Raw genomic sequence first — 25214 nt, 5'->3', positions numbered from 1 at the left:
GTAAGGAAATCAGTATGCACGTTGTTCTTGGGGAAAAAATACAAGAAGAGCTGTCGTTTTTATCTACCTCACAATCTGTAGACTCGTATAGGATAGTTGAGGGGAAAATATGCATTAGTTAAAGTGGATTGCCGACAGCCAAACATCCTGTACGTCTTTGGCATTTTTTCACCCGCACCCCAGCGGACCAGGAATGACACCCGAAATTGTGATTCTATGTATACTTCATAAGTCATCGTCGTAAATTAAAGTTCAAAGTTTGATTACTAACTTCGAATTTTCGGTATTTTGCCACTTTTTCATAGAAATGACTGAAATAATGGCTTGGAATAGTTAATTTGAAATCAATTTTTCACTGGTTAATGCATAAACTCAGCAAGTTTTGCTACTAAGGCTTGTTACGTCGACTATTCGAAAACTTGAGCCAAAGTAGGTATGAACTAGAACCCTAACGAAATAAAACTAAAAGGTAGGAGGGAGAGAGAAAGGGAGAAAAAAAAAACATAAACAGAAAGTCGTGGAAATGCTGCCGTAGTCTCGTAATTAACTAATTACAACTTGGTTTAAGAGTTAATTCACTTTCTAGCGAGCTAATTTTCTGCCGGTGAAACTCGAGGGCGTCTCTCCTGTACAGGATGTTTCAGCCTCCCTAGCGAAAACGACGATAAATAAGCGTAATGATGATAGCGGTGAAACTTTTAAGACTCGAGAAGGGGGCAATTTTGCGATTCGAGGGAATCGCGGGAGATGGGCAGTAAATACACATCAGCTGTGCGAACTGCAGTAGGTGTAACGTTGTTACACAGACCGAAAATTGTACATCAGTTAACCGAATTAGGAGACAGTGCGACGCCTCGACGTCTGCTTTGAGGATGTATGGGATGTACAGTCAGGTCGAAAAAGCATGACAAGACAAAAAAAAAGTATCACAGAAGCTAATCTACAGTTACAGTTGAATGAAAACATTCCCGCGATACAAGCAAAAAATTTAAAGCTCTGAACTTTAGATTTCAAAACCTCGTTATTCTTTGTTCTTCAGAGAAATAACGTTAGGCTATCATTTTTCATTGAAAAATCCACGTCGTTTGTTCAATTAAGATTTATAATAGCTCGTTTTATTCGTGAATGAATTCTGTTCTAATTTTGGATAACAATAATGATTTTATTACTAAATTACAATTCTATCACCTGTAAATTATAGCAATTGTCACGTATAACGGATTATTTCAACCAATCGACGAGCTCAAGAAAAAAAAATTCGCCTCGAACGATTTTTAGTAATATCGATTTATGAATAAAATAAGCTATTAGTCTTCAATATCGGACGATTTTTACAAATTTTTTCATACAAAAATATAGTGGAGATAATGTGATTCCTCTGACTTTATTGATGACGGGATGTTTACGGTTGAAGATCAGGATTTAAACGTTTTGTTCCTAAATCACACGGTATTTCTTGATTATATTCAACTTGATGAGGTTCAGTTAGACGTTTTTATTTTTGTTTCGACGTATTTCCGAGCTGACAGTACCTCCTATACATCCTTAAGGGATGCTGTTGGCGTACGAGCAAGAAAGTTGGAGGAATCCGGGAGGCAAAGAGGGACGAACGGTTCCGATAATGTCTCTGAAAGCGGAGTCGGTAATTTGATTGTGCCCTGAGATACTTGCCAGATACTCGGGAAGATACTGACGGAAGATGATGAACTTTCGCGGGTCGCGACTCAATTACGGATCTCGTGCAGCATTCAGACACGACCTTCGTCGACCCAGTGAGAAAAGCGGGTCACGATTAGTTCGATGATTCGCTCGCGAACCTTGACGAGAAACTCGGAAACATTTGCCAATTTTTCAATGAGCACATAATTCTTGAATTATCGGCTTTTCGTTCTGAAGATACGAGAAAAGAGACAGACTTGAACTTATCAAGCAGTGATACTGTAACGCGCACAGTCACATTACACGCATTACGCGTTACATAATTATACCGATGCAGAAAAGTTTGGCAGTTTGGTACAGTAATTCTAACCCTGGTAAATCGGTTAAGTTTATCTTGCGATTTACATAAGAATGACAAGTGCGAGGCTCTCGGAGACAATTATCATCCTCGAGTGGTATGCATTAAACATGAGGTGAGGTTTTTTGGATTTTTTTTTTTCTAACCCACTTTTCAAACTTTAATCCATTATTACTATCATTTTTATTATTAGCAAATCAATGCGTATGCTAACTTCATGATTATATACTGTCTTCGTCCCAAAGATAACTCTTTGCACGCGGGTAATTCTCTTCAATGTATAAACTCGAATTGTATTAAAAAAGAAACTGCGGTGTCCAAAGCGATTTGAGTGAACGCTAACGAGCAAAAAATTTGCAAAAAATGAACAAAAATCCTGACGCTCACAGCGGACTCCGTGGCAATTTATATAATGACGCTCACTTCGATTTTTGTAATGATAGATAATTACGTGTAGAAGAAGCTCAGGGTGTAACTGCCATGCAGCCCTCTTCGATAACGTTGTATGGAATGAAAGCCCTCAACCATAAGTTGATGAGCCTGTACTATCCCATGAAATTCTTCAATTTAAACAGTCTCATTGTAAAAAAAAAAAAATTCTGAGACAGACTCACTTCAAGATTAATGCTGTTCTAATAATTGGCGAATTCTTGAATATTTCAGCATTTTTTTAACCCGTCAAATTAATGAAACTCACAAATGAACAGCTTGAATCTGCGGGAAACATTTTCGAAGGGGTTGACTAATGAATGATAATTGGTAAAACGCTTGAAAACGCTCAATCGTGTTACACCGTATTTAACAAGTGTCTAATGACGAGAAAATATTCGACCACATGCGTGAATGATTTCCGGAGGTTTACGGAATGAGGTTAATAATCACGATAATGATAGAATTCGTATTTCGGGCACGTGAGGGAGGCTGAAATATATCTCGCCCATCTTTGGCGCTTAGCGAAATTTGTTCCTGTATCAATTCGTGCACGGAGTAAAAAACAGTCCACCTGGTGCAGACAATTTGAAAGTAATCAAATTTGCACGAGCAATTTAAGTTACTGACACTGTGGAAGCTAGCCTGGCAAACTTTATATCTGACCTTTAAAATTAATATACTTTGGAGAAGCTCTTAACCGACGTAGGTAAATTCCCCTAGATCGTTCTTCCCTTAAAATTTCACATTGTGAAAATAAGGAAAAATAAAAAACGATACCGCCAGTATGTTTTATTCTACGTTATTTATCTCGTTTTTCGAACGACTGGAAATCTGTTGAAAACCATTGCTTCGCAATCTTGGCGGCAAGGCGTGTGTAATGCGACTCGCATATATTTATGTATGTGTAAAAATAACGAGTGCAGTAGGCGTGCGCGATATCGTGTAGGTATAATTCCTGCACATGAATAAGCGTGTGTAGAAATTTTGGTAAAAGCGTGAATAGCGCGGAACACCGCGGCGCTTTAAAAACGGGACGCAATATGTTCCGGTGATGTAAAATTTCGTCGAGGTTTTCGCTGAATCACATTTTCCAGTCGGGTTGGCTGGTGAAGACCGACGACGTGAAAGAAACTAGATGGCCGCGTGCAAGAGCCGCCGAAAGGCGGGGAAGCCGGGCGAGTTTCACGGTGCGCGCTTAGCATTTTACGCGAGAGTAGAATTTACCCGAAAGACTTTGCATGGTTGAGGGAAACACCGCGGGGTGAATGTCTCGGGTCTACGTGTATAGGTATTCGTGTCCGTCTCCCACCCTCGTCTCTGCCATAAACACGAAATATATTCGCTTCAAGTTTAACCGCCTATTTCATTTTCTCACCGTTTTTTTTTTTCTTTTTTTGACATATTTTCTTTTTATGTAACCTCCAATCTCTGCTCTCCAAGTTTTCGCAAATATCACAAGTATGAGTAACACGATGATGTATTCCCTAGATTGAAGAGATATTTACAATGAACACAAAGAGAGAGTAGCTGATAAAAATTTGATCCTTCCATTTTTTTTTATCATTCAGCATCGCGATAAGTAGTACGTCTGCTTGCATTGTAAAGACTCTGGAATCCAGTGCATAATGCGTATAAGTTTTCCGTAGAAGGACATCACGACCTATTTGGAGAAAAAAAAAAATGAAAAAATCAAAAGATCCATGTCAGTCGAAACAGACTGCTACAGCAGTATCGCGTAGAATATGTATGATATGATATAAAGAACAGCGTGCAAAGGTGTCGTATTTTCCGCTGTGTATTTTTGATCCAGTATAAATAGTTTTTCAAAGTAATTTTTTAGAAATATAATCCACAGACATAGTTGAAAAGTTGTACAAGGCACAGCAGGCACGCGACAATTTATGGGTATTCCTTTGGTCTTTTAATTATAGATGAGAAATTTGACATGCCGCGCGGTTCTTTCTCTCTAATTTTCTTAAATCTTGACAGTGGGGCCTAGATATAGAGGAAAATTCCCTTTCTAGGAGCTTATCATCCCTCTTTCTCTACGTAGACGTGAACTATGCGTCTAATGATTGTACGGTGGCTAGAACAGGGGGTCCAATGGTGGTTGTGAAATACAGTTTTAATTCGTGCCAAGCTCGTTTTAATATTCAGACTCTCTCATGGAGCAGGAATTGGTGGGGGGTCGGCCTGCAGGCTGCGGGATGGGCTTTAGTTAAATTACAAAAATAAATCACGGCTATTGTTATGTCCGCACTATTTCATGGGACAAACGTCTACGAAGGTGTGTCTGTGCATGCGTGTGCGTCGCCGGACACGGGAAAAAGTAATCTGTTCATTTTGCCCCGCCTGACCCAGCGGAAAGCTTGACCCTTCAGCGGGATAATATAACTCCTTTCGTTATTAATAGCTAAATCACATCTGAAACTTGTGTGTATGTGGTAAGCTGTTTCGGATGATTTCCTCCTTTCATTATGAGACGTCGACTACCCGCGGACCGGTTCCTCTTGTCGCTGTCAAAATGTCGCGTAAATACTAATTATACGTACAATACAAAGCGAAAAAAAAAGAAAGCCGTCAAAAAACTTCAAGAGAAGAACAAAGCCGTAAACATTGTTTGGGCCTCGTCGAGAACGTTATTCCGGTACGTTTTTCCTCTCCCAAAATTGTGGGGGAGTTGAGTAGACTCCGGTAAAATGTAGCTATAACTCGGTGAATCCTGGAATGAATATTTCGTTAAAATTCCTCATTATTGATGGAATATAGTCGGAGAACAATGAGCTGTTTGCAAAACTTAATACACGCCGAATCAAGTACCGGGGTAAATCGATGCGCTGCAGCAGCCTGCAACAAGCCGATAGACAATAGCGATCGGCGAGTGGCGAATTTGCGAATCACCGACGTCGGCATGCATGCCGCATCATGCTTCACAATACAAAAAAATTAATCCGACCAGGAAGGCAGTAGTCTAGTTGCATTTCGTGCTTCTTATTTTTTTTCGTTTTTTTTATTTATCATTTTTCAGGCTGACGGGGGATTTTTCTCGACAAAAATCGATCGACCTACAGTTACTCGGTCACGCGGAAAGTTGAAGCTCAACGCCTGCGGATAGGCAACGTAGGCTACGTTTTGTATCGTTAAACATTGAAAACGTAGCTCGGGTTGCCTATCTGCTCGCGTTGAGCTGTGAATTATGCGGAAAACTCTTGGAATAATGTTATAGATGATTTAATTTCAATTTGGGCGATGTCTGGGATATGCATATTATACATTCACGTTAGTCTCTCGGGAGTAAACCTATAATCACCCAGATTCAGCAGGTCGCGGGGGAACAACTTTCTAAATTGTCCAACCTCCCCCTGTAATCACGAGCTTCTAGCGAACCCCTTAAATAGGGGTAAGTTGTTAAGGCAAACTCGTTGCGTCAGATTACACACGCCCCGTCACCCAGCCCCGGTATCACCTTACCATAAGTACATATATACACATAGGTACATATTATACCGTAACAGAATTTTGTATTTCAAAGAATCGAGGACACCCTCTTACATTATAAACCTATCAAGTTTACTTGGTAAAGGAAATTTGTGATTACTTTGTAGGTCTTTCGTTATGCGATAAGTAAAATAAGTTTACTTTGATCGTGTAAGGTAAGCGTACCAGTTATTGACCCTGTCCCAATTACTGACCTTTCTTTGTTATATCTGTTTGATACTTAGTTCTAAGGTTACCAAAAAATATATTTCTAATGTCTAACCCTCTAATAATTGGTTCTAGTTATCGAGAAATTCACAATATGTACCGTCAGTTTATAATTTTTGAAAATAAAATAGCCAATAATTGGGTATAAACGTGTCAATAATTGATGCACTTCCCTAATACTCTTTCTTCTTGTGCCAATTATAATATGTGGTAATTGTAAGGTGATATTATCATTCCATGAACGATAGTTTATTCTATCATTTATCACATTCGAAAACTTTCGAACTGCACAATTTTACGAATCTCCTGTACGCGTCTGTCCGGTGATGGGCCGTTTCTACTTGCCACCGCTGTTCATCTGTAAGTAGCAGTGCCCGGTAATCGACAGACGCGAAGTTCAGCTGCAGTAGTAACGGATCATTCGTGGTCCGACGGATGAGTGCGCTATTTCGCTTGAACGGAAACGGGTTGTTGGTTTGTGACAATTAAGGGCGTTTGATCATTGTCACCTGTCATATTAATTATCATAAATTGATATCAAATGAATAACTGTCTTCCCGCGAATTCACGATTATATTCTCACGAGGTTAACGTATTCGACGTGTTATCAGTGTCGCAAGCACAACGGCCAATATAACAAACGGAAGTGAGTAAATTGTTATTCATACGAAATATATTCTAATTGTACTTAAATTTTGTCATATCATGGTTAACTTCCACATTAATGTACTGCCACCAACCCAGCAAGATTAGAAAGAATATTTTACAGTGTATATACTGATATTGAATAAGAATATTGAAATTAATTTCTTTTACTGTAAACTGCAGGTGATACAAACTGCGTTTCTAATTAGGTGTGACAAAGTCGAATATTTAAAGATAATTTTTGTTGTATTTCAATGATCTGTGGGGAACTCGGATTAATCTTGTATGCGCGCTATTTCCAACTCCGACTTGAATCTTGTTGAGATGTTAATTAAAATTGATTTATCGTTGATCGATCATTATTCACTTTCAGAAAATATTTTAATTTTCGAACGTCAGAGCTACGGCGATTATAGGCGTTGTTACAACTGCACCCGCGGTTAAACCGCGAGCAGATAACGGCTACATGCGCGCACTTCCGGTCAGAAACCGCGTCAGCATTTCCTGGAAATACATCATTGGGTACTGATAAAGTTCGCCTTGGACGCAGAGTGGCTCACCTGTGCATGCATATGCGTTATCTATTCATACCTCGGCGGTGTTGAGGGGTTGAAATTGCGCGGGACAGGCAACGAATGAGTGAAATTAAGCTTCCGAGATCCGCCGAGTAAATTCACAGAAATTAAGCGTGTTTTGATTAATTATTCAGAACAGGAGCTCGCTGTTCCGTTATTATTGAAATGATCAATCGAATCGGTTGAAGCCATTTGGGAACACCTCTTAACACGAAGGTGGGTTCAAACTTTTGTTTCGTAATATATACATATTTATAAGCCGTAATTCACACCTGGATTATTATACGGTACGAGGAACGGGACGTGATTATTATTTCCTTTTGGGGGTATGGCGATAACTTTTAGCAGGGTGATAAAGACGGGCCTCAAACTACAATGGGTTGTATCCATGGAGCAATGAGCAATTATTAAACTTACGGTATTAAAATGTGCAAATATTAATTTCGTCTTGGCGTTTATACTCGGTCACAAAGAAGCCACCCGGCTTTCGCGTAAATAGAAAAGCTCATCTGAAAGCATCAATCTGAACTTTCATTAGGACAAAGTTAGAGTTTTCCACTGGTTCGCCGAGCCGAGTTGTAAGTTTCGCGTGGCTCGCCTCGTAACGACATTGTGATTGCCATAACTTGGATTAATCTCGTTACTACACATGCTCGTTTTTCGCTCGGCTAAATTTCTTGCCTGGAAAGCTTTCTCTAGTTATCCATGTTCGTTGTCGAAACGGCTTCGTCTGATTTTTCTCGCGTTTCATTTCACCGAATTTCCGCTCTTTATTTTTTATAAATTTCCATTTGCCTATTTTAAGGAAAATCTTAGATAATTTCAAATTTGTTCCTCAGTTACGGAAATTCAAAAACTTTTCTGTCCAACTGTTCAAATGGATATGATTCGAAAACGAAGAGAGATATTCTCAAAATGCAAAAGACGTTTTGCTTCATCTCAACTCATAGATTAATAAAAAGTATAAAGAAATTATGCGCCTGCTTAAAATCACCAACTTATATGAATTTGAAACAGAAAAATTTTATCCACGACATAAATACTCGTTACATGTATATTATCTATTATATAAATTAAATAAATATGAGTTTAAATAAATAATAAAAGTGCGACTAGTGACTGGCCCATAACGATACTTGACTTAAAATTCATGCAGTGAATCAAGCCGCATACGAATACACACTATGATCGAAAATGCAAAAACTGGATAAAAACAAATGCCGGGAAAATCTTAAGGACGCAGCTGCTGATACCGTAAGTGAAATAACCATATCTTGGGGTTTGGGAAAGCCGTTTGTTAACCCTCCGGATAAAATGCGATACCAGCGATTGGCATAGGGACACTTGCAACATATGAGCTGAAGCAAACGATAAGAATTTTACATTTCTGCTATTGCAAGTTCCTCAAACAAAACGAACGATTTTACTCATGTGATGTAGAAAAATATTTGAACATTACTTCAGTTATTGTATATTGTATATTACTATTGTAGATAAATATATTATATACACTTCACACGAGTAGTATGTATTTGATTTTCTAATCAATATCCCTGTTTCATTTAATTATGCCTTAATTCTTATATCCTCCTCCATCTTGATTCCGATATCAATTTCTTCGAAGTAATACAGTTCTTCCCTTCGATCGAACATTTCGTGCGATTTCCGGATTTGACGAAACAAGATTAAAGGAAAAATAAAATAGAAAACCTCAGAGTCTTTGCTATAAAATGATTGACTTGGTAACAAGTTAATATGATGTGACTCAATTTCGAAGCACTCGAGAGGCTATATTTCCTGGGAATATTGCTTTTCTTTGACCGAAACTCAGCAGGCCACAATCATTGATACGGGGATACTGGAGATAAAAAGAGAGACAAAGCCTCAATTTTAAGACGCTACAAGTATATCGGTATAAAAAATCACGGCGCAGAGTTTGAACTGAAGGGGACTCGACCTCGCGACTTGCCTCGAAACGTGAATTTAACATCCGGGTTATTTTCTCGTGTTGTTATATAATATCGTGAACGATGAAATCAAGCTGTTTAAATCATTCCAAATTCAACAATGCTCCAAGCGAGGCTTTGTGTTCAATTCGTACGATTATCATGACGCAACGCGTAAAAATATCCAGATTAATTCAAAGTGCCACAAAGAGAGACAGATTGATATTGGGAGAATTTCTCGAGGAGCTACGTTCACAAAGGTTTGACAAAGTGGTCGGGGGCTGAACTACGCGACTCCGACATCTTCTCGGACAATGATCAATACGTGAAATGAAGCATTGTTCAAGAGCTTCCCGGATTGCTGAATGCGGTGGCGGTAATATTCGCTCACAATGCATTATGTATCGACCAATAAATGTGCACCACATTCATCCGTACGTTGCAGCTTCTTCAACCCGACACAAGCCGCAATCTCCGTACAAATAATCGTGCATCAATGTCGCTCCTGCTTCGGGATGTTGTCACTTGGTATTGGACGGTTAACAGTTTCGGACATAATCGAGGCAACCGGCAGTGTTAACAACCACTCAAACTTTGATCGGAAACGTAGCTTGTGTTTCTACCAACATACGGTGTGAACTGATCTCTATCTTTTTCAACGAGGCCACAGAGTCAGAAATGTGTTCCTTTACCCTTGAGGTTAATCTGTCAACTGATTCGGGTAAATTTTATTCTGAATTAACGAATACTGATTTATGCCTGCAACAATCACCGCCGGGGGCCTGCTTTCAATGAGTTACCGACTTGCACGTTGCGTGGTGTGAAATCTGATCAACCGAATGACGCAGTGATGGATGAAAATTTGCAGTAGGCAAAGCAACGCCGGTTGTGCAGGAAGATTAATTATTTTTTCTCGTCCATAATGTTTCAACACTTGCGCAATATCACGTGATGTCGGGAAATTTTTTTCTTCGTGACATATATTCGTTCCTTTATTTTCAACCGCTAAATGCACCGACTCAGTCGTTGATGATTGTGAATATACGGGAGCGTCACTATAGGCTGGATAAGTATCATCCCCATCGAAATTCCGGCGAATCCAACAGTCTCGGAATAAAGAGAAGGAAGGAAGAGGCCGAGAGCGAGCGAGAACTACACGGTGCGAGTTATAATCCAACAATATCCCGGCATGATTGGATTCTACCAACTTCTGCGAATATCTTGATCCTCCTTGAGCGCGATATACGAGACGTCAATAATATTATTCGGGGAGTTGGATTTTACCCCAGGTTCTGAACGTGCAGTCTCCGAAAACCGTTGAGCAGGAGCCTTAAATCTCACTAATTACCTACCACAATCTTCGGTGGTGATTTATTTCTACCCCGAGGTGAGTTGACATTGATATTGATAAGAAGGAGGAAAAGCGAACCGTCTTCTCTTGAATTAAATGCAAAATTCAGTACAAGACGAACTTCTTGACGAACCTCAATATCGACTCTTGAAAAACTATGGGTGGATGATATTTGCTGCGGTAAGAGAGAACTCGAGACACGAAGTATGTGCATCGGCGGCTGTTCGTTTTTCTCGCAACTGTGGCCGGGGAAGAAACGAAAAGTAAAGAAAAACCATCTTGATCTCTTTCATCGGAGGCAATCACGAAGGCTTACTTGGCGAGCACGATCGTAACGGGCCGCGGAGTAGCCTAGTCGTTTTTTCTCACCCCCTCGGCCAATCGCCGTTAAAGCTCACCCCGGTTGCCGGGGATCCTTTCACTCCCGATTTAATATCAGCGGCCGTTTTACACGTGCATACATACATACTTATGTACAGCTTTCGTTTTACGTGAACCTTTTGTTCCCGTCGGTTGTTTGTTTGTTTGAGTTTAATCATGAATGTGAGTTGAATTTTCACTGCTGAACTCTCGGGGCTAGCGAATCTATCCGACAAGTTCTGCAAATTCGTAATTACATTTCACGCTATACCTACCTACCTACCTACGCGCACTGCCGCGGATTTCTGGAACATTATAGCGGCGAGTCGACGGCTGTTTGATATGCCGCAGACTTCAGACAGAGGAGATTGCGCGCTGAACGCTTGGGGAAATTCCGTACTCTCCTTTGCGTTGTGTAATACCTACCTACTCTTGCAGGTGCCGTTCGAAAAGTTAGAAAGTGGCTAAATTTGCTGAAACACCGCCGGAGGGCGGCGAGTGTCCACGGGGCCAATTCGCGATAAGCCCACCTCCTATCGAGAATCACCCTTGCTGCACTCTTTATTGTAAGCACTTTGAAAACTTCTGCCGTTTTAACAAGATACGTAATACATTGGACGTCTTCTCTTCACCCAATTACGTGCGGCGTCGAAGAATTGTAATTTTTACTCTTGTTTCTTTTCTTCCAAGAACGCGGTTCTTCGCCATTTTTAGCGATAAATTTTCACTCCCGATAGTCCGTTTAAAAGAAATATTGCAATTTTTCCAACGTAAAAAACTGATCGGAAATTATCGCGTATTCGAACCTTGTCCACGCGATATTTCACTCAGTATCTAATATGAGAAAAATTTGTTTCGAAAATTGGGTTCCTTCGTCGAAAACCAAGTTTAAGTGGTTAAAACTCTTCTGCAGAGTTGAGAATTTGTGGGCTGAGACAGCGGCTGTGAACCGAAAGCAGGAGAGCTGCCGGAAAGGCCACTTGTCTGATCCCATAACAGTCCTAGTTGATCTTGTAAAGTCGTTTCGTTTCAGAGACAACCAACCTAACTCAAGAGCCGAGCTTATACATTGAACGGCACGGGTTCTTACGACCCGCAGCAAGTTACTTTTGAGCGTGAAATTTTTGGCGGAATATTTTTGCGAGATAGTCGGTTGGACAAAAGCGCAACTCGTCGCTGATTACAGGGTAGAAGGATTTTTCGGCACTTTCATTACGCTCCTAATTCTTTCAAAGTATCTGAACAACAAGTTTCACGTTACCGATTTACAAGGTCTTTACAAAGTAGACTTAACAAGTACAGGCATTACGGGTAATTGCCTCTCCCCTGCAGGGATCCCTCTGCTTTTGCAGCGATGAGCATGCAAGGTACGTTTATAAAAATCTCGTCAAGGTTTTACTACTACTGTATTTTCTGAGAGGGGAGTGACAAGGCGATATCCGGTTTCGCATTTGTGAATAACGTAAGTAAACGGCCGGGATTAACCGAATCCAATATTTGAAAATTGAATCGCAAAAAATTTGAAATTGGAAATCGTTGTACGGCGAGTGTGGAGCGAAGCCGAAGTATCCGAGGAAACGATCAGCTCCGGGATTTTTTCCAGGGAACAAATTACTTCCTGGTAAGACGAAACGAGTGTTTAGAACTCGTCGGCTGTAGTAAGACATAGAAGTAGTACGACGTAGCTGTTAGCCAGAGAATATCCTACAGGCACGCCATCCGCCTGTTACTCCCGAGTCGTAATGGAAGAAAAGGTGAAAAAAGTAAAAAAAAAGTCAGTCGGTAAAATTTAATTCGACACGCAAGAATTCAATAAGCTACGAAGAAAATTTCTCCGAACGATCCGTACGGTCGGCGGGTCAACCGTGTAAAAAACCGGAAACCAGCTTTCGACACTTCAATGTTTATTGTCTCTACGGGTCTACGCGTTGTCGTTGAAATGGTATAAAAGAATTACCGAATACATATAAAAAATCGAATTTTTTACACAGCTTCCAAACGAAACATGACGCAATTTCCTTTCGTAATCAACATGATAGGTATGCATTGTTCATTAAGGACGTTTTAAAACGTGATCCGTATTATATCATTCATTGATCATAAATAAATACAATCGATACGGCTTTGAGAAAGTGACAAATAAAGAGGATGTGCAAGCGAAACATTCCTTCTTCATATATGCATCAAAATTTCCGTATTTTACAGCGGCTCAGGAGGCGTCGAGCTGTTACGCACGTGCCGGTTAAACGTCCCGCTTAAAAATCAGTAAACAACTAATAGAGAAGAGCTTCTAGACGCGGCAGCTGTTACCCACGAAAAAGATACTCCAGAGTGACGCAGCACTGCTGAGTGTAACGACGCCACTCGTCTTACTTTCGCTGTCAGCCCTCGGAAGCCACCAGCTTACGCATTATGGAGCTTAACAAAATGCCCGCCACCCCGTGACCCTCGAGAGAAACGAGGAGGCCACTTAAGGGCTCGCAAATCACCGACCGCTTCCTTTTTGATGTCGAATTTTCTTGCTTCTAATATGCGAAAACAGCCACGTTCCATTTCGACTTGGTACCCAATCGGACCGGTTTGTCCAGATATGTCGAGGCGCTCGTCTGGCCGCATCCAAGAGACAAGAAATGACTCGATGGGTATCTGCATCCAGCATCGGGAATCCATGTCCGAGGAAGATGGTGCGGCAGTCTCTAGTCTCTTCTCAGACTATTGATTTCGGCTTCCAGGGTTTGCGTCTTTCGTCTTTAAGCCACGGTGGCTGGCATATATCAATAACGCCTGCCTCGCGACTCCTGCAGCTATACCCGCACGGAATGTGTTGTCTGGTTTGTGCGAGCTGCATTTGAGTGCCTCTGTATACCACCGGTAGTCAGGGTTGTATGGAATTCTGCACCACCCGTTATAATTCACGCCCGAAACTTCATCGACTTGTATTTATTCGCGTATCACAAAGTGCCGTGAGTCCTCCACGAATGCGGAATACCCGCTGCTTCTACACCGTGTAAAGTTTACTCGGTTGTTTGTATTCACCACGATGCTGACAATCAGACCACTCTGAACTAATTTCAGTTAATAGTTACGCCTGGCCCTTGACAATGATGCTCGTTGCATTGAAAGCTCATCTGATCCCGCCACTGGCTGTATCGGTTTAAGAACATCCATGAATAAGGATCACGCCATTATTGCGCGGGGTGATTGCTTAACACCTGGATAGACAAATTTGCAATTGGCGAATATGCGTGTTCCGCAATTGACGAGAAATCACCGCTGAAAGTTTATACAGGTCATCGTGTCCTGGAGAGAAATTGATCCTGCGATACACCTCGTGGTAAGATCGTTGCATTCCCGATTATGGAAACAAAATGGAGAAGTCGTGTTTTCTCGCCGGTATGATCTATTGGTATGAGCGGAATACGAAATGTGAGTTTATTATTCAGGGATTTGTGGCGGTCGAGGGGACGAGGGACATCGATGATGGGAGTGCTGCGTTTCCGTCATTCCGAATCAAATTCGACTTCTGGCTGCCGCAAGTGTTTACGATAAAAGCAAGTTATTCCAATCGCAATGCTACTAGAGACACGTAATTTGTTGAGAATGTGTGTAACATGAGCCTCTTTTTTATCGAAGATATTCTATCGTCATCGTTAATTCGGTGTAAATTGCCACGGACCAAGGTACGAAGCTGTTAACAGTATTCACGTGCTTTTTTTTGACTTCTCAGTCTTTTTTTCTTCAGAAAAAAAAAACGAAATAATTATAATCACTCTGGAAACGAAAAGTTGACACTGAGTTTTCACTTGATCTCAACGTTTCGAGGTTTAGAAAATCGCCTCCATCCATATACACGAAAGTATCGCCAAGAAATTTACGTGTAATGATATCACATACAGCATTTAACACCGTTAACATTCTCCCCGTGGATAAAACTTTCGAAAGACGTGTCGAGCATGATTTCAACCCCTGCTTATGGATCGTTTTATTTGCTATCCTTCGACAAGTTGCCAAACACGTATAAAAAGAATATTTACACTGTGCTGACAAAGCGTTTTTCGAGAGCAACCGGAATACTTGGTGGTAGGATGAAAACGTAGTGGACTCAACGACGAATGTCGCTTTACACGAAGACTTTTCGCTCTCCGCGAAAAAGACGTTGACCAGGTGGTGCAGCTGCAACATCGTTTTTTGCGATTTTTGCAAATGACACAGAGAAATCAGCAAACATTAGCGAGATGAATCGAGAAATGTCAGATAGAATTGCTTTATCGAGTAGACGTTGTTCAAGGAAACGCGGAAGACAATGTAAAACTAATCAGGAACCAATACGCGGCTTGTGAATTCTTCTCTTGACAGCACGACGCGACACTGCAATAAATAAAAAACTGTTTTTCAGAGTTTGATCAATTCACTTGCAAGGGAATGACAGGTAACTCGAAGTCGAAATCCGTAGATCTTAAGTTCTTTTCCAGGTGCTTGAACGAGAACGGTGAATTGTGCAGATGAATTAATGCGATGGAATCCCGTACATCGATACTGTGGAATTTGACGTGGAAATAGAGGTCTCGAATGAAGTTATTAATTTTTCTCCCATGTCACCTAAGCGCTTTTTTTCTTATTTTTCATCAGGCCTTACGGTGCCCGAAGCGTCAAGAGGATTTGCATGACACTATCGAAATCAAACCACAAGGAATCAGTGAGAAAATGACCGTCGATTTAGAGATTATCTGCGAATGCGATTACTCGAAGGAGGGAAGTTTACAGTGAATAATTCGACGAGTAAGAATTAGACATCCTGATTCTTCTCGATGGTTTTTCGCATTGTTGTCATCGGGTTAATTTAACGTTTTCCACAGTCGTGATTCTTATCACGGTGATATTCCCTGTGCTTATCGGACTACTGACCATTATGACGAGGAAAAACGTGACTTATGTTCACGATAAGAGCAAGTTCGAGAAATTTGAGAAAGAACGTACGCAGCCCAAGTGGGGTCAGGTAAGAGACGATGCTTTTCTTTGTCATTTGAAAAGATCCTTTCCCTCAATAATCGACCAGCAATTTCAATTTATATAACATCACTTCTTTCGTAGGATGAAAATCCACTGTACAAAGAAGCAGTGATAACTTTCCAAAATCTTACGTTCAAGTCTCTGAGTGAAGGGCATGATCTCAAGAATGATCAGAAATCTGTTGATCTTGCTTCTCAAGTCAGAAAACGACAATAATCGCTGAGCCTTGCCTAACCGAAATACTCAACGGAAGCATTTCGTTTCAATATTCGTTTGGAATGCAAATTGCATTACAAATTCCATGGCTGCACATATAATGTTTTCGGTTTGCGATTCCCACTGACTTACAATGTTGACAGAATGATTAGGCACGGAGCATTCAAATGGCTTACTTAAAATATTTTTCATTTTCTCGCTTTATGGCAAACTTGCAAATACCGTTCGGTTATAATTGTTCAAGAAGGACACGAATCATAGTCGAATGAATAATAACTGAACCCTGAATTACAGTTGTTTCAAATTTTACGGGGCAAATGACAGCACTGAGTTGATTTTTACAAGAGTCTTCTGACCAGCCAATGGTGGAGAACTTGCATACCTCCCTGCATGCAGCATGATTGATATATTTATAGTTACTTTAATACGAATCCAAAGAGGAGGCTACTACTGTATTTTTTAAAAATTGGGCTGATCAAAAGATGAAGGATTCGAACATATTTATTTCTAATTTCTTTTCGTATAATATGTATAATATACTAGGGTGTTGTACGAAACAATAATTTGGAAATTTTCGTCGTGGCACCTTCTGAAAAGTTTGTTTCGGTTGAAAGAAAGATCTCATAAAAATGTCATGAAAAAGGAATCAAAGCTACGTCCGAGTCTGTAATACTGCCATTTCTGGAGTGTAGCATTTCAAAAATTCCAGTAGAAGTTGCAAATTTAACTTCGGTTGCCTATCCGCTGGCGCCGAGCTGCGAGTTTCACAGTATGAATGCACAGTAGGAGGCAGTGAGAATTGAATTTGACGAAAGTGTGTAAATACATATATAATGTACTTCAATGTTACTGTGGAATGTTTGTATAATATCTATATACCTACTTTCTCAATAAAAAACACCCAATTGGAAAATGATTGTAGTGATTACTGCGAGTTACTGGAACCTACTAAAGTGAGTATATTTACGTGAATTCAATTCAATACTTTTCTGTTCGCTGCCCGGTTTCGTTGAAGATTTCATAATAATCAAAATAATTTCGTATGATCACGTCAAAATTGCTTACAATTTCCGATTGAAATCCTAAATTGCACTAAATCGATAATCATTGCCATTAGTAACATGTCTCTTGCAAAATTTTACGCTTTTGTACTAACAATTTTCCGAAAAATACTCGATAAAGAATAAAAAAATGTTTTCCCCTTAATATCCCCGTGTTGAGGTAATTTTCATTACACGTTACATGTAATACCAGCAGTAGACAGGCATAATCGAAATGTTGATGGTAAACTGATGAGTTTACAAAAGGTACGACATTTTAAATCACACAAGAAAAGAAAATAAGAAATATTCAAACTGGATTATCCGTAACCCAAGACTTAGTTCCACTTTGCAAGTATGGTATAATTGATGTTGTTTATCTTGGTCTGCGGTTTGACTCTGATGCATATCCTGGCCACCAGTCTTCGTAGTTGACCGTAACGTTCGACTCCAAGTTCTGAGGATTCTTGGCCTTACTGACTTCAGTCCCTCCCGAGAGTTATAAATATGCGTGTCTGGTTTTGTGCTGTGATAATCCTTGCGTTCGAATCGGCCGTCATCCTTGGGCAGAAAAATGTCCGCGATGGTTGTACCGGGCAGAAGACTTGCGCGGCGTGTATTAGAACTCTGGGCTGTATCTGGTGTAACATCGAGGTGAGATATGACTTTCGTCAAGTCTTACAGCCATGGGAAAAAATTAATAATTTTCATTGCATCCAAACTTTGTTCGAAGTCCGATCTAACCACGTACAACTTATAGAACTATAATTTAGATCTACACATAACACATCTAGGTGGGTCCCGCATACTTGGATGTGATAAGATCTATTAAACTCCACACAACTCCACAAATTACAAATCTGGTCCAATTTATATACATTTAGATCTGATTGGATATTTTCATTTTTCACGGGCATTCATTGAATGGTCAACAACCGGATTCTAATGAAAACTTTTTCGGTTTCTCGCTGCCATTTTACCTTGGTTCCACAAGTTTAAGTTTTCTGCCATTCTAACGTAGGATATCCGGAAAACGAGTGACACGAAATCACGATGTGTGAACGAAAGTCAGCTTGCCGAGGACAGCTTGTGGTGCACGAACGGGAAAAAAGAGAATTACACAAGCCAATTGAACCTAATTGACGACGCGAACTTTTCCTCGGCAAAAAAAGGAGAGAAAGTGGTGCAGCTCCGACCGCAACGTGTCAACTTGAGGCTTCGAAAGGGTGCGTATAAGATATGATCAATTTATGGTTCGGTGTTTTATACTTATGATGTGCAATCTGCAGTACTTGATTAGAGCGTAGTTCCTGAAAATTTGCGCAATTTTAATTTTCATGATGGTACAATATATATCGTACAATTGCAACGACTTACCGTTTCAGGTAAAGAGTACCGTCTCAAGTTGGCGTATAAAAGGGCCAGGGATTATCCAATGGATCTGTATTTCCTTGTGGATTTGTCGATATCGATGGATACATTTCGAGCTACTCTTTCCAAATTGGGATCTGAGATAGCCCGCAAGCTGAAACACCTCACATCCGACTTCCAGTTGGGATTTGGAAGCTTTATCGACAAAAAAAACTACCCGTCAACCGTCCTATATAACAATTTGTAATGGAGCAGAAACTGAAACTCTTATCTAAGCTTCTCCGTAGGTGAAATAAATAGTTGCTAGATTAATTAAATTTGTTTCAGAATTTTGCCCAAGTCTTACGCTTTCAAACACAGCCTCAACCTGACAACAAATCTCAAAGAATTCGAGGTAAGTAACTATTGGGTAAAGTCCCAATTTGGTACGGGTGTAACTAGATGAAATAGAGGCAGCGTTAACTGCAGCCAGTGCTCCATTTTTAATTACATTTATCGAATGTTGGATTTCTCTCTCGTACTGTAGATACATGCAATTATTAAATTAATCACAAAGAAAAACCCTGAAGAAAATATCAACAGACACTTTTATCATTCGATTATTCGAGAATTAAATTCTGCAATGCTCAAAACTGTAAAAATAATATTTTCTACGCATTCGTGGCCACGATTTTATATGTGATTGATGTAATCGCTGATGGATCAATCCATGACCGCATACGGTACCATAACGCGACCAACAACGGTAAATCCACTTCGTAGGAGCAAAATTTTTTGATCGTAATCGAGATGATCTATTTAGAAAGTAGGTGATCCTGGCCCTGATGTAGGCGTTAATGATGTCCCCGAGAGCGGTTTCGATGGTATCATGCAATCCATCGTTTGTAGAGAACAGATTGGTTGGCGATCAGAAGCCCGAAATCTTCTTATTCACGCAAGTGACGCACTCCCTCACATCGCTGGTGACGGTAAGGTGCGTAGTTTTCAAGTCAACTCTCTGAAAATTTGTTGAACGGGACCAGTTTTGTAAGATAATTATTGCTGATTAGATCGGAGGATTGCCTGAACCTAATGACGAGCAGTGCCATCTGGATGAATCAGGGTATTATACACATGCGGAACTTCAAGACTATCCCTCCATTGGCCAGGTGAATCATGACGTAATGTGGTATTTGGATTTCAAGTTTAAACAGGAAAATAATTTATGTGTTTGATAGATAAATCACCAGGCTGCTAACAACTCCGTGAACATACTTTTTCTGGTATTTCGCGCTCACCATGAGGAGGTCTATAAAGGGATAACACGCGTGATTAAGGGTTCCACAGTTCGAACTGTTGGTAGTGACTTTGACAACGTTCTACAAGTAATCAGGCAGGAATACGAGGTTCGCAGGCTCCTCTATTAAATATTTCGTGGTAATTTCAAGACATTCGAACTAACGATCGGCCACTTTTCAGAGTTTAGTCGAATCTGTCACGATGACAAGTCGGACATCTTCGAACGTCATTGACGTTCAGTTTCTTTCGAAGTGTTCGGGCAAGGAGGAGAACTTGCGAGATAAATGCGACAACATTCACATTAGCGATACCGTCGAATTTGTAGCCGAAATAAAGGTCAGATATCACGTCGATTCTTTCATTTTTGCGAAAGCTAAACGCCGATCACTTATTTCTAGGCAATAACCTGCCCGGAGCGAGAAGAAGATTGGCATCAGACCATCGAAATTCGGCCACAAGGAATCAACGAAAAACTTATCGTTAACGTTGAGCTTCTGTGCGGCTGCGAATGCTCGAAGGACAAGCCTAAGGTATAATGTGTTAAAGAGGTGCAAATATCGAAGTCCACGTGTCACAAACGCAAAAAAGCTGAACAGCTTCATTCTATATCCAATTCTGAACAAAAACATTCCAACGCATTTTCACTTGACGCAGAAATAAAGAAATGGCACGAATTTTAGGAATTCACTATTGCGATTTCGAAGAATTTACGCCAATTCTTTATTTCTGCTTCTAAGGAAAATGCGCTGACGCGTATTTATTAAGCATTATACATAGGATGAGGCTGTTGAGCCCTTTTTGCGTTTCAGATACGTGGACTTTGATATTTGAAGATACATACGTCAACGTCGAAAAGCTAAATTTCACTGCACAGCTTAAGGCCACTGAAATCGTAACAGTCATGCTGGTTTGGTAAATTACGTAACTTATAAAAATTCTTCCAAGGCCGCATTGAATCTTCAACGTACGGATGATTTCTGAAGCAAATTCATTTCTCTCCCTACAAATTTCTCCCGATTCTCACAGAACTCAGAAGCTTCGCGTTGCCGAAGTCACGAGAAATTTGATTGCGGTGTTTGCACGTACGACGGGGATTTCTTCGGGAAAAACTGCCCGAGCAAGAAGGACGAAGACGAGGAGGAGGCGGAAAAGCTGACGCAGGCCTGTCGGGCGAGCAACACGTCCGAGGTTCTGTGCAGTGATCAGGGACGATGCATATACGGCAAGTGCTGCTGCTTCTCGGAAAACATTAAGGGCACATTTTGCGAGTGCGACGACAACTCTTGCCGACGATCCAACGACGGCCTGGTGAGTCGACGAGTCGCTTTGCGAGTCACGTTGTGCGAAACGGATACTGAAAAGTCGCGTCGATTTCAGATGTGCGGAGGGCACGGGACATGCGATTGCGGAAAGTGTGCCTGCTACTATGGATGGGGCGGAAAAGCATGCGAATTGGAAACTGACACGTCTTCGTGCCTCCCGCCGGTCAAAAATGCCAAGGCTTGCAGCGGCGCCGGAGAGTGCAAAGACGGAAAGTGCGTGTGCGACAAGGAAAAGAAGAGGCACGGAGAATTCTGCGAGGAATGCCCGGTGCGTTCGTCTTACTGTTCGCACGCGCTTGGATTTTGGCAATCGCGTAACCGGGAGCGAAAAATTCATAAAGTTTCTTCTATTTCAGTCGTGCCCGAGTCAGAAGTGCGACGAGCTCAAAGACTGCGTTGAGTGTGTTGTGCATAAAGCCGGCAGTATCCACGTGAAATCCCCGGATTGTGATGGTTGCGGTAAATACAATATTAAAAAGGCAAGTACGTCGAACGCGATCTTCGGAAATATTTTTTACATCGAACCTGCGTGCAGTCTGCTGTACATGATTCAATTTGTGCAGCAGGCTGGACGAAATAGAATTCACAACACGAGCACCTCGAATCCGAGGAATCGAAACGGAAAAAATCCAGATTATTTACTGCAGAAGGTCGATTCTCTTTGATTTTAGGTTGACGCGATTGAGAAAAACGCTGACGAGAAAAACCCCGAAGAACACTATTGCCAAATTCCGGCCGGTGACGGATCCACGTTCGTTTTTACATACTTTTACAACGGCAAGGATATTCATGTAAACGCGGAAAAGGATAAAAAGTATCCCCTGATCGATGATTTCGTTGGTAGGAATTCTCAGACCGAGACTTGTTTATATCGACCGGTTCTTCCGTTCGACGTCGTTATCGAATCGGTGAAATGATTGTTTTTTTCTCGCAGCTGTGACTCTCGCCGTGATGGCTGTTACTTTGTTACTGGGATTGCTGACTATCCTGGCATGGAAGGTGGCAACGCATGTCCACGACAAGAGAGAGTTCCAGAAATTCGAGAAAGAGCGTGCGAATCCAAAATGGGGTCAGGTATGGAAACGCTATTTCGATTAAAATCTAGAAACAAATTTTACTGTTCAATCGTTAATGTAAATTTTACATCATCCTCTCTTTTGCTGCAGACTCGAAATCCACTCTACGTTGATGCAGTGACAACTTTCCAAAACCCCACGTTCAAGTCTCTTCGCGAAGCCGATGAATTTTAGAATGCTTCAAACCCTTGCTCATATTTCCGTCATACAGAATACGTAACTTATCTTTTAGGTCTGTCCAATTATTATAAATCCTTTTAGCTTCTTAACATATAGTGATAAGCCATTTGTCTTCCCGAATCAAGTTGTCGTATCACTATTCAAACAATTGAGCGCTTAACGGTGTTTTGAGTACAGGAATTTACCATCATGAACCTATTAAATATTCTACTATAATGGGTTGGAGTAAAAATAATTTCGGTCAACTATCTTCGCCGGATGATAAATTAGTTTTATTGTAGGTAAATTGTTTTCTTCTTTTCTTATATGTATACCTGTCTTATATTACATGAAATCTCCTCTATCGTGAATAGTACCAGGGATCCATAATCGGATAAACCTGTGGTTCTTTAGTATGCGGAACTGGCCCAATTCAGTTAATCATTGTATATTTCGCTATTACAATTAAAAGCACATTACAACTATTATATGTTATAACCATAATAAGAATACTAAAAATTTGTCAATGACCAAATTTATCAACCATAATAAACATACTTGTCTTCGTACCTACCTAGGATAATCATTACTTCCTATTCCTCAAAGCAAATATTACTGCTCCAAATTTTCTGAATCTTTACAAAGTTGAGGGGAACTGTGGTTTTGAGAATATAAAATTGATGGGCGTATGAAAAATGTAGTCAAGCATATTTGCACTATATGGAGAAAAAGTGCGCATTGAAGAAACGGCATTACAGGTACCAGGGAAAAAAGACTGTGAACCGCACGAGGAATTCGTAAAAAGTTGAAAATACTCCGTCATTCTGTGGAAAAATAAGTGAAAAGGTGATGTAACAGCCATGAGAAGTTCCCCCACTACATAGTAACGAACTGGGCGTTACAAAATAAATTAAACAAGTTCGTGAGCTTATGAAGCGAATAAACAGTCAGCAAATTAAAAGACGAGGAAAAATGCGTTTATTGGTAATGCGTGTTATCGATTTAACGTCCGAAACAAGACCATTTTTACAATAATAATGGTTGCCACAGCAACCTTACTCTTCTTTTAGCATATAAAAGCTTTACGCATCTTTTATCTACGATGATTACTGAATCACTGGATAGGGGGGCAAAACGGGTGATTTCATCCTTTATAACAATATCTTCGATAAACTGTTAATCAACTAATTCATTATGTTATTTTTGGTGTTCAACATGGTCTCGATCAATTAGACTTGATGTAAATGAAAACATACTACGAAGTAGGCTATAAGACGCGGTCACACTAAATAAGGATATCCCACGAATTGTTTCGGAGACATGAATTCAACGTAATCAGTACGTACGGTAAAATAATTCGTGCCTGATGATTTCGCTGGTCGAAAAAGAGGAGGAAGTAAAGCGGGGGAAAAAAAAAGTTTCAGTGCAGTAATAACCTTATAGACACATTTTTTTCTCCTAGTTTCTTGTACTCCCGAGAACGTTCCTTTCTTATCTTTACAAGATAAATATAATTCTAGTGGTTTCCGTTCCGACAACAGCTGAGATAAGTAAACGCAATATGTAGTAATATAATTTTTAAGCAAACTTAGGCCTGTCGAACATTGCAGAATACGTCGCGCCGTAACGGTGTCGTTTTAATTAGGTTCGTTTCATAAAGTCGGTTAATCTACAGCTGTTCAAACACCCGAAGTACCCACACAGCACTGCGGTGCGTGTTCGAGTAATTCAGAGAGTACCTTAATTATACGGAGATCCTGCGGTAGAGACACGAACCGCGAGTCTAGTGGTGCACTTTTTATGCAGTGCGTGATGCGGGGGATGAAGCCGCGATGCGGAAGGTGAGTTTACACCGCCACAATTACAGTTCACCCCCGTTCAACAGGGCTAATCGTCGTTTACCAAAGCCGCGCTGTGACCCGCGCGCGCGTTATTTAATGAGAATTGCCCGGCTGGAATCCAGCTGCTTTTGCACTTTCGAAATAAAGATAGTTTCAAGTAATACAACGTGGCTATTAGTTATCGAATCAATAATGGCGAGATACTTGTACGCATACAGGTATGTGTGTATGACCGTCTATAACGGTGCACCGGAATCGATGGTTTATCGACGGTGAACCGATAGATGTGGTACGGAGTACCGAACGATCGGTGTTAATTGGCAATTAACGGTTCGCGGCGAACCTTCCTACGGTACATACATACACGTAAACACTGACGCAAATAGAAACACTTACTGTCATTCGTTTTCCACTATGTACTATGATGAAAAAAAAAGTTGCCACTTTGCGGTGCAGCTCTGCTGCTCTCTGGCGAGTATTCAATTTTCCAACTTCTACATCTCCACTTCTCGTCATTCTTTTTCTCTTCGTGTCGGATTTTCCCCTCACATATTGTGCCTCCTTCGAGTCAACCTCGAATTGCCCGGTTAATCATCGACGCTGTCACTAGAAACGAGCTTCTTATTTCTATCGCGATATTTCACCCAGACGGACGTATATTTTACAGCACTGTCGGAAAGTTTTATTTTCATTCATCTTTCACCTGTAATTTTTATTCTCATGTACGGGTTTTCACTTAGGATTTTCATGATCAGTCCACGCCATGTATTCTTCTCAATTTTATTTTATCTCTTTCAGCAACACTCGCCAACATTGCCGACGCTACGGCTGATACAGATGAAAAAAAAATAGCGAAGACAGAAGAAGCCT

The 25214-nt window shown here is 40.6% G+C and overlaps 2 protein-coding genes across 2 annotated transcripts in view; one reads left to right on the top strand and one right to left on the bottom strand.

The window, feature by feature from the left end:
• LOC124176468 (laminin subunit alpha-1-like) overlaps positions 1 to 25214 on the bottom strand; it is a 155042-nt gene that overhangs the window by 119791 nt on the left and 10037 nt on the right. The gene's annotated exons all lie outside the window — the stretch shown is intronic.
• On the top strand, positions 17758 to 23076 carry LOC124176471 (integrin beta-PS-like). Its single transcript, XM_046557819.1, has 15 exons — positions 17758 to 17951; positions 18319 to 18523; positions 18683 to 18911; positions 18996 to 19062; positions 19471 to 19641; positions 19718 to 19816; positions 19886 to 20053; positions 20127 to 20282; positions 20345 to 20476; positions 20973 to 21254; positions 21324 to 21536; positions 21625 to 21747; positions 21940 to 22108; positions 22203 to 22342; positions 22435 to 23076. Exons 1-15 carry the CDS (start codon positions 17805 to 17807, stop codon positions 22516 to 22518), a joined length of 2385 nt encoding a protein of 794 aa, XP_046413775.1. The 5' UTR covers positions 17758 to 17804; the 3' UTR covers positions 22519 to 23076.

The sequence above is a fragment of the Neodiprion fabricii genome, chromosome 2 (genome assembly GCF_021155785.1).
Source record: "Neodiprion fabricii isolate iyNeoFabr1 chromosome 2, iyNeoFabr1.1, whole genome shotgun sequence".
Lineage (NCBI taxonomy): Eukaryota > Metazoa > Arthropoda > Insecta > Hymenoptera > Diprionidae > Neodiprion > Neodiprion fabricii.
This window is presented reverse-complemented; position numbering and strand designations above follow the sequence as displayed.